We start from the raw sequence: 10,291 nt of genomic DNA on the forward strand, positions 1-10,291 counted from the left end.
ATAATAAAATCAGGGGGTGTCTTTAAAGTTTTCATCCTTAGGATTCACTCCAACTGCCTTTTGCTGTGTAGAGCTGCTTCTGCTTTTGATAGCTTTGTTTGGACCTGAAGTGATTAGCCTATTAACTTAATCAGTTGATAGTCAAAAAAATAATCAGCACATATTTTGATAATTAATAAATCATTTATATCTTTTTTAAATAAAAATGCCAAACACTCACTGGTTTCAGCTTCTCAGAAGTGAGTATTTGCTGGTTTTCTTCAGGCCAAAACACACCACCACCGAACAGTGCATGTACAACCCCCACACCAGCAGCTAGGCACACGTTGATGCTCTGCCCTGCAATACTTCTCACCACTGTCCTATTTGTAGCCTTGCCATCACTGAAAAGACACATTTTTTTTCCAGAGAAAAGGCTGTTTTGTACTTTCCGTCTCCCATAACAGCTAGACTTCCCTCTGTCTCTGTCGCTGTGTATACAATGGATGAGGAGAGACCACTTTTTGAGGTCTAGAGGTATAAAGAGCTATATGACCCACAATCGCGTTATTTCAAAGACAATGGCAAAAAAGACATTGGCTGGCAAGCCATAGCTCTGGAGATTGGCTCTTCAGGTGAGAACTCAAGTTTCAGTAGAGGGTGTCCACACAAGATTGTAAATTAATGTCTGCACATTGTTGAAAACATTTTTATGGTAGACATTTTATTAGTATAGTATGATCAATGATCTGTGATCCCGCTCTATATGTGGTACTGGTCCAGTTGGTGCTCTGTAGAGCAACTCTGCCTGTTGATGTCGGGCGTCGACATGTGTCATATGATGCGTCGCAGCACTGCAGCAGCAATGTGTTTTCAGCTTTAGTTGTCTATTAATTTGGGATTTGAATCGTTGGTTGGACAAAATAATTTTACTATGTCATCTTAGGCTTGAGGAAATACTGACAGTTGACAGTTAAGCAGTTTTCACTCATTTCTGAGATTTTATAAATCAAATGGTTGATTGATTAATTGAAAAATCAGGATAATACTAATGAAATAATAATGATAATAAATAATAATGAAAATAATCATTAGTTGCAGACCTACAGACAGTTGACAAATGAAAGGAAAAACCTGTAAAACAAGTGGAGAAACAGGATGATAATACCTCCATCCATAGGGCAGGAGGGGTCACGGAATGGTTTGATCAGTATGAAAATGATGTGAATCATATGATATGATTCAAAATCAACAGATCTCAACCCAACTGAACACCACATGTTAGACATTGCTCTCAGCCACTATCATCAAAACTGTCTGTAGCTGTGTTACACGCCACCTGAGACTCAATATTAGACTCGAAAAAAAAACGGAAAACTTTTTCTTTTCTTTTACTGTATAATTTTTGCTGAGCTGCGTCTATGATGGCCACAAAAGGCAAATAGAGGATAATGGCTCTTATTTAATACAAGTGACTCAAGATTCTCTTGTCACTTGCATTAGACACAGCACCATTAGGTAACCTGACTGAGAGCATAGATGTATTAATCATACATGCATTAATAGAGCTAATATGGCGCTGCCAGTCAGTCTTGCTGATAACTTGTCACAGTGGCCACTTGCGGTACCACAACATAGACTTCCATTATAAAAAAGACTTCTGGAAAAACTCTTAATAGTATGCCTCCAACTTTAAAGGTCAATTATTATTATTATTATTATGAATTTCTAAACCATAAACCACCAATTTTTATACTTGTAAAACTTAACCTGAGGCAGAAAAGCTACTTTATATAAGTGACTTCATCTCAATGTAAAGTCTATGGACTGAGTGGGTGGGGCCAGGGAGACACAGATACATACATTCACATACACAGTGGGCTGCACAATGTGGAAGCAAACCAGGAAGCACCAAGAATTTTTTGGCTCATGCATTAGGAATGCAATTTTTATTCAAATGAATGGGCACCATCGTGGAGCCTGGTATCTAGTTCTTATAATACATTCCCGGTATTAACAGAGCTGCTACAGTGCAGTCATGCTGCATTGGTGCCAGTTTGTCCCAGTGGCAAACCACACAACTGAAATGAAAAAAATCCCCTGTGGCCAGAAAAAACTTTTTCCCCTTCGACCATGATTACAAAAGAGACATCTGTAAAACTGTTGTCAGAACACGTCAAACTGCAAACAAGGCCAATTATTGCTCTTTGTATTAGAAACTTTAAAACCATGAAGGTTTTAGGTTTAGAAAGCTTTTTTATGTGATTGATGTCATGTGTGAATGTGTATGATGTCATGACAATGTAAAATCTATAGGATTGGCCAGTGGACCAAGAGCAGCTCTTTTATAATGCTGATACTGATGTGCATTATGCAATAGGCCACACAGTGTGGAAGCAAACCAGAAAAAGTGAGACCAATTAAAATAGAGTAGAAAAGATGACATAACATAAGCTACTGCTCATACCAGATCAAGTAAGGCTGTAGAAGTAAAACCACTGTGTGTACTGAATTGCGTACCAGAGTGTTTTATTGCTTATGAATTCACTTCTTCATTTGTAAGAGGAAGATTGTTTTTTTTTTTCATCCAAAGGTTACATAGTCTTGCTGTAAAACATGCTATCTCTTGTTGTCCTTGGCAGAAGACCACTCTGACTTCATGCCCTGTCAAATTAACATGGGATATCCTGTACATGGCTCCAGCTCTGTCTCACTGTTGGTCCAAAATAAAGTTTTCACATCATAGCATAGAATTACAAGTTCCTTGCTCTAAATTTTGAGGTAAAACTTTTGTCCCTGAACACATCCTCCACATTTCCACAAACTCCAGATTAATGGACTGACCTCTGGCTAACTCCTCTGGCTTGTCCAGGGCTGCTACGCATTGCTTCACTTCACAGCTAGACTGGGGAAGGGGAAACATGGACAGGAGCTAAACCAGGGAGTAATAGAGTAGATGGTGAGGGCAATAAAACTTTGGGAAAAGCTTGTACTATGTGTCCCATGCAACAATTAATCGTCTCTTCTTATATTTGCCAGTTACATCAGTGCCTAGCGTGTAGGTAAATAAAGACACCATTTGTTTATACAGTACATCAAACCCCAGACAGGTTCCACCTTGGAGTGGCAGATACTGTATGTATATATTAAATTGTGTCTAATGTCATTGGTGGAGCACCTGATTAAAACAGCATGAAGAGTTTATATCATATAGTCTATGATTTTCCCAAACTCCACATTAAGCACTCTCATTAACTGTTTTATGTCTGTATGGTTTAAAGAGAAGTGCAAAACTCTAAAAATAAACTGGTTGGGATAGTTTCGCTTGGAATGCGAAAAGCAACAAGTTGTATTATTAAAGGAAAACTGCAGTTTTACTTGCAACTTTTTAAATAACACTGTAAGATCTCCAATTGTGACTGCATGTCTAAAAAAACTGGGCAACAAACATGAGCAGATACACAATCATGCTGACAGATAGCTACCACTTCATTTGATCAGTTGATATTGAGGTAGAGTTCTGGTACAGCTGCTTATGTTTAAAGTACATTTAATATTTGGTTTCTTTGCTAAATGAACAATGATACATAGCTACACAGCTGGTCTTGTTTATCAGTATCCCCAACAGGTTTCATTACAGGTGTGACAGAGGTCTCTTTAAACACCTACCACAGCAAAGGAAGGCCCTCTGGCCCCATTTCCATCAGCAGCAGCTCTGCCTCTCTACTCTAACCCCAACATGGTGAGTCATACTACTGTGTGTACTCATTAGTAACAAGCTTCCACTACCTTCACAGTGCCTGCCTTGGATTTCAGCTATTTCCCTGGTTCTTCCTCCATACAGTGCTCTCTCATCATTTAAAAAAAAAAAGAAAGAAAGAAAGAAAGAGCCCTTTGGTATGACCTGGTTTTCTGCATTAATTGGACATAAATGTGAGGTGTTCTTCATCTGAGTCACAGGTAGGGACAAACACAATGTGTTTAAGCTATTAACACACAATCTTTAGTGGCTTTATTGAACACACCCATTAAACCTTCACAGTGCTGGTGGAAAAACAAAGTGATTTTACCAACTGGTCAAACCTCTTTTGGCAGTAATAACCTCAAACAAGCGCTTTCAGTAGCTGTGGATCAGACCTGCACATTGTTCAGGAGGAATGTTGGACCATTCTCCCTACATCTGCTTCTTCATCTCAGCCATATTCTGCGGATGTCTGGTGTAAACAGCTCTCTGAGCTCATTCCATAGCATCTTTGTTTGGTTAAGGTCAGGGCTCTGACTGGGCCGCTCCAGAAGCTGGATTTTCTTTGTCTGAAGTCATTCTGTAGTAGATTTACTTCCATGTTTAGGGTCATTGTCCTACTGCATCACCCAACTTCTGAGCTTCAGCTGGCGGATAGCCACCCTGACATTATCAAGTCAGATACCTTGATCAAGCTGGAAATTCATTTCCCCCTCAAAGATTGTGAGCTGTCCAGGCCCAGAGACAGCCAATCCCTCCAGCGTACTTCAGCGCCAGGATGATGTTTTCATGTTGGTATGCAGTACTGTTTTAACACAATACGTAGTGCTTCCTCTTCTTCCTAAATAATTCTAACTTAGTTTCATCAGTCCACAAAACATTTTCCCAGTAGTCTTGTGGAGTGTCAAACTGCTCTTTGGCAAACTTCAGAGTTACTGTAATTTTTTTTTGGAGAGGAGCAACATCCTGGTCATGTCCTTCCATGGACTCCATGCTCCATGCAACCATACACCATGATTTGCATATGGTAGACTAATGAACAGAGATGTTAACCAGCTCCAATGATTCCTTTAAACCTTATGCTGTTATACGAGTTTCTTTTGTACCTCACTGTTCATTCTGTGTTGTGCCTTTGGAGTCATCTTAGCTGGGCGTCCACTTCTAGGGAGAGTAGCCACAGAACTAAATCCTCTCCATTTATAGACAATTTGTCTGACTGTGGACTGATGAATTTCTAAACTCTCTAAGATGCCTCTGTAACCCTTTCCAGCTTTATGCAAACCAACAATTCTAGAGCCTAAGTCTTCTGGGACCTTTTTTGCGAGGCCTGGTTCACTTCAGCAGCTTCTTGTGAACAGCAAAAGGAAAATGTTTGAGTGTTTTTTATGCATCAAAAGCAGCTCTAACCCCGACCCTCCAATCTGGTTTCACGACTGGACTCCAGGGTTGCTAACTCCTGACCAGTTGCTGACTCCTCCTGTTCGCTTTTGTTGATGTCATTAGCCGAGGGATTCACATACTTTTTCCAACCTACACTGTGAATGTTTGAATGATGCATTCAAAATGTACAAGAACAATACCTTGATTTGTGCATTAGTTAAAATATATTGTTCATTACTGTAACTTAGATGAAGATCTGACCATAGTTTTAGTCAAACTTATACAAAAATGAATCATTCCAAAGGTTCACTTACTTGCTACTGTACTTTGAATGCTGGCCTGTCAACTGCTACGTTGAAATGGTCAGTATCCTCTTAGAAAATCAGTGATTTCACCCACTGACTGTTATAAACCTTTATTTTTCACATTTTTATTTTCCTATCTCACAATTCACAGGCTGGACCACAGGCTGACACTGTCAGTGCAAAGCAAAAGATGACAGACACATTCTCAATTTGTATTCGTAGCACAGCACAACTGATAAAAATGGATTTAATTCAATCTGATTTGCAGTGGTCTGAAAATTGTTGGCAGTTTGTCTTTTCAATATGTTCTTTGTATTGGAACAGAGATTACTCAGTTGTTGTTTCCACTCACGCAGTCGTAGGTCTTACATGCATGTTGTTGTTGACGACGTGATCTTGGTGTGTCAGAGCAGTTAGACTTTTGACAGTCTATCTTCTATCTTCCAGGCAGCCATTAGTTTCTGCTCATTTCACTACACTATGAAAACTAACTTGTAGAAACTTAAAAGCAAACGAGATGTTTTCTGCGATGGATGACCTAACTCAAGCCTGTCTCAAGGTTTTACAGGATTTTTATAGTTCTATAAATGGAAGCCAATGGCTGCCATTTAGGCAGGAACACCAAGTTTAAAACACCAAAACCGTATGGTATGCTGCAATGCTGTTAGCAACCGACTGCAAAGTCAGTTGGGCGATAATTCAAAATGATTGTTTATCAACCATGGATCAAATTTTAATTAAAAACCATAATGGAAAACAATGGAGCAGAGTTCATTGCTTTGAACATATGTTTGATTTTGATTTTTGCACGTGATTTTGCAAGTATTTGCCATATAGAAATACATGTTGAATTTATCAAAGGTGAAACAGACTGCATGTTTATCACATGTGGAAATTTCAAAAAGGCACATGTTATCAATTCACACAACATACTGAGTACACATAGGATTTTCAGGTATTTTCCTTGTGAAGTGTGGAACCTCACGTGTTAAAACAAAACTTTCGCATATAAAATTGTTTAACAGCATTTCACATTTGATAAATGCATAAAGAGAGATTTGTATGTTAGTTATTTTCATATATTTAACAAGTACAAGAAATCAGGATACCTGCATATGTGGTTTCCATACATTCAATATGTGAAATACTTAATTTCACATAGGCATTTTTTGTGACATTCATTAATAATTAATGAATGCCACTAATTTCTAACCATGTTTTCCAATATTGGAAAAGATCTCCTATTATTGTGATATTGGATTTAACCATATTGGCCAGCTGTTAGGTGTTTTGGATTTACTTGCTGGTCGAAAATATGAATATGCAGTTGAATGTCCCATAAAGACAAAGAGGATTCACAAACTAGCGGGTGGGGGGTGAGGGGTGAGGGGTATTCATTTAGCCCGCTGCGCCCCACCCCCCATGGCCCTTTCACTTCATACCAAATGGTAGGTCCTCAAAGCCAGAGCTGAAAACAGGAAATCTCCACAGCTCTCGCCCCCCGCAGGGGGGAGTAAACGAATTAGCATAACTGACAAAGACGCGAGATCACCTCGAGCTACGCATCCAATTAACATGACAACGACACAGTGGCCGTTTGAGTCTGACCAGGAGCTGCAAGGAACACATGTCAACACGGTGAAAGAGGCCAAAGAATGTTGAGGTGCTCGCAGAAACTCAAATGCATTCATATTCAAGTTTGCGGGACTATTTTGGGCAGATGCAGGGGATGTCGTTTCCTAGGAAAAGCAATTGGGCCATTTTCTGTGAAATCTCCAAGTCCAATCAGAACAATTGATCTGATACAACTTAGGTGAACTTTTGATTTGAACCGCCGCAAGAAAGAGTCAGGAGAAAAAGCTTCATCTATTGTGTAAGATCATCTCGACGCACGGAGAAAGCGCAGGAATGCGCAGATGAATGTGACCGAAGGCTATTCAGAATTTGGACTAACTTGACTATGAACAAATGTACTGCCTGTTGCCTTGTGCAGCGCATCACACTTCAATTTAGTATATTGAATTTCTTCCTTGTAGAAGTTTGCAGTGTGAAAGAGACTTACCGTCACATCTCAGGTTTGGAAACAAGAGAAGCATCCAGACCAGACTCCTCGGGAAAGTTCTCATAGCGCCAGTCTTCACTCGCACAAGTGTGCAGGAGAATATCAAAGACCAGACTGATGGTAGTTTCCTCCAGTTTTAGGAGCAGAGCCTCTTCTGCTGGATCTTCTCTCCGTGTTGTTTTCCAAGTCAGCAGCCGGGGCCGGAGGGACAGCGCGCTTTCCAGGTCGCGGAGGAGTCGGGCATGGAGGTGCGGAACAGATGCGGGCTCAGAGAAGAAAACAAAGCCGCCCTCCTCCCGAGCACAGTCCTACAGAGACGTCGAGAGCCGCGCGGCTCCGTCAGAGCTGTGGCGTGTGTCCTCGCGCTGAAAAGAGGCGAGCTTGCAAAACTTGAGCGGACGCACGCACGCACTTCCACGCACACACAGAAGTGCACCAACGTTTTTGTCGAGGGCCCCATCTAGAGACAGAAGGGAGGTAGCTTCACAACCACCCCACTGCAAAACTGCAAAAGCCAGTCATCAGCAAGTTCGTGTCAAACTGCTGCTCCCCAGTTCAGCGTGGACATACGCTCGTGCTCCCGCCTCGAGACTGAAGAATTCATGGACGTGGATGTTCCCACTCCTTCCATTTTGTCTTTACCATTCTCCCATGCAGAAATGAGGCCCAAATAATGCAAACTGATCTCTTCCTAAGTACATTCTCTTCGGCTAACTATTACATTCCGATACACACTGCCATTGGAACGGGACCGTGTGAAGGGTCTCAAATATTGCAATGGGTTTTTCTCATTCATGGTTGTTTTAATCACTTATAAGGGAAGAGATGGAGGATGACTGCAACAAAGGTCGTCACCCGGACTCGAAACCAGTGCTGTTGCAGTCACATTCTCAGCTCTTTAACCCACTAGGACACAATTATATATATATATATATTTTTTTTTTTTTAATTTATTTATTTTTTTCCCGATTCAGTTAACTATTAAATTATATTATCTTTAAATTTTATTTCACAACATTTATTTTCCATTAATGTAAACCTATTCAGTCTAAAGATACTGGAAACAGTTCATAATACAAGTTATAGTTTTATTTTATTTTTAAATAAAACTATTGGAAAATCCTGTTCGCAGTTTAGTTTCTGTGTTTGTTCCCGTGTTTAATTTTACAGCTGATTTGAGGCCAGTTGGAGTCCTGCTATCCTCCAGTCAGACACGAAACTCACGGTGCAGAAATGTTCAGTGTCTCCCATCAGGTCAAATGTCTCTTCTGGCACATAACGCACTTCAGCGGTTGGGTCACTTTATCTGGAGTCATCTCAAATGCAGTGTACATGGTGTAAATGGCATCAGATGCATTTCAAATCTCTTGCTTAGTTCTTCATGTCAACCATCAAAGGAACCTCTTCATTGTTCCCGTTTCTCCCAGAACTCAGTGGGACAATGTGTAGGTTGCCTGTTACTTACTTCAAATATTTCTATCACATTTGACATTTAATCTATCGTATTACATTGTCCCATTTGTGGGAAATAGTTCCCTAATCTCTAAATGTATAAAATGAACACTTAACAATTACTCAGTTTCTGGAAGTTGTGTATTTACAAGAGGCTCAGAAACCTCTACAGCTGTTTAAACTCAAAGTGAAAGATTATGAAATTAACTTCATGACATGGATATCAACTTGGTTTCATCTAAAGTGGTCATCTGTTTTATGACAGTTGTGCTAAATTCATAAACCTTCAGACTAAAATAATTAGCTGCATTTCTATGTCACTAGCATTACAGTGATGAAGTACAGCTGAAATTTCTAGACCGACTTTAGGCAGAGGTGAGCAGCAAGGCTCAGCTGTTAGAGGGTCCTCCACTAGTCACAGGGTTGGTGGCCCATTCCCCAGCTCCTCTTGTCAACATGTCCTTGAGCGAGACACTGATGATCAGCACCCTGCAAGGTAGCTTGCGTGGTGCGTGTGTCAGTGGGTGTTTGACTGGCAAACTGTAAAGCCTGTTGGATAAAAACGCTATATATGTAAATGCAGCGAGTCACATAATATTGTACATGTACTTACCTTACCAATGACATGACAGCATGTGCACTGGCAAATGTATGGACGATTAAACCAATCAGCATTAAGGATTTATCAGCTCTACTGTACTTCAGTCTCACTACACAGCAGAGGTGACCAAAACTGTTTCGGGGTTAAGCACATTTTTACTTCAAAATTAAATAAATTAAATGAAACTGTCAGTCAGATCTGAAAAGTAACTACAGTTACTCAGGTACTGTCCTTTAATACAAAGCTGAGGTACTTGTACTTTCCTCGATTATTTCTTTTTTTTTTTAAATTTATTTAAACCTCTACTACACTACATTTCACAAGGAATTTTAACCAGCCATCAAAAATGAATTTTTTTTTAAATTATTTGGATTTTCTCTATGTTATTTGTTCAGTCGAATGTTCCTCTATTTCTTAATTTGGTTTCTAAAATATCTAAGAATATAAAAGGTATTTCACAGCATTCACACTGCCACCAACATTCTGATGGCGAAACGGGGAAGCTTTTTTTTTATTTATTTGGCCTAAAAGAAGTCAAATTTAAAATTAAGAGTCTAAAAATACAGTACCCACGCTGCATTAGTTTGTAAAATTGTAGCATGGAAGTATAGAACTCTATAAAGCTACAGCCCTGCTTACTGCCACTATTCACTATTTACTTTGTAGCTTCTAAAATACAGTATATGTTGTTACAGAAAACTATAACAACTATATATTATATATAATAACTATAGATTGTTTACATTTTATTGCACCATTAAAAATAATCA

At 39.6% G+C, this 10,291-nt stretch overlaps 1 protein-coding gene across 1 annotated transcript in view; it reads right to left on the reverse strand.

Moving 5' to 3' along the window:
* Positions 1-7,921, reverse strand: part of ror2 (receptor tyrosine kinase-like orphan receptor 2) — a 69,733-nt gene extending 61,812 nt beyond the window's left edge. The window contains exon 1 of the mRNA XM_040157363.1: positions 7,469-7,921. Within this exon, the coding sequence (XP_040013297.1) occupies positions 7,469-7,532 (64 nt within the window). The 5' untranslated portion in view covers positions 7,533-7,921. The remainder of the gene's footprint in view (positions 1-7,468) is intronic.
* Between the last annotated feature and the right edge of the window lie 2,370 nt (positions 7,922-10,291).

This window comes from Xiphias gladius, chromosome 20, assembly GCF_016859285.1.
Source record: "Xiphias gladius isolate SHS-SW01 ecotype Sanya breed wild chromosome 20, ASM1685928v1, whole genome shotgun sequence".
NCBI lineage: Eukaryota > Metazoa > Chordata > Actinopteri > Istiophoriformes > Xiphiidae > Xiphias > Xiphias gladius.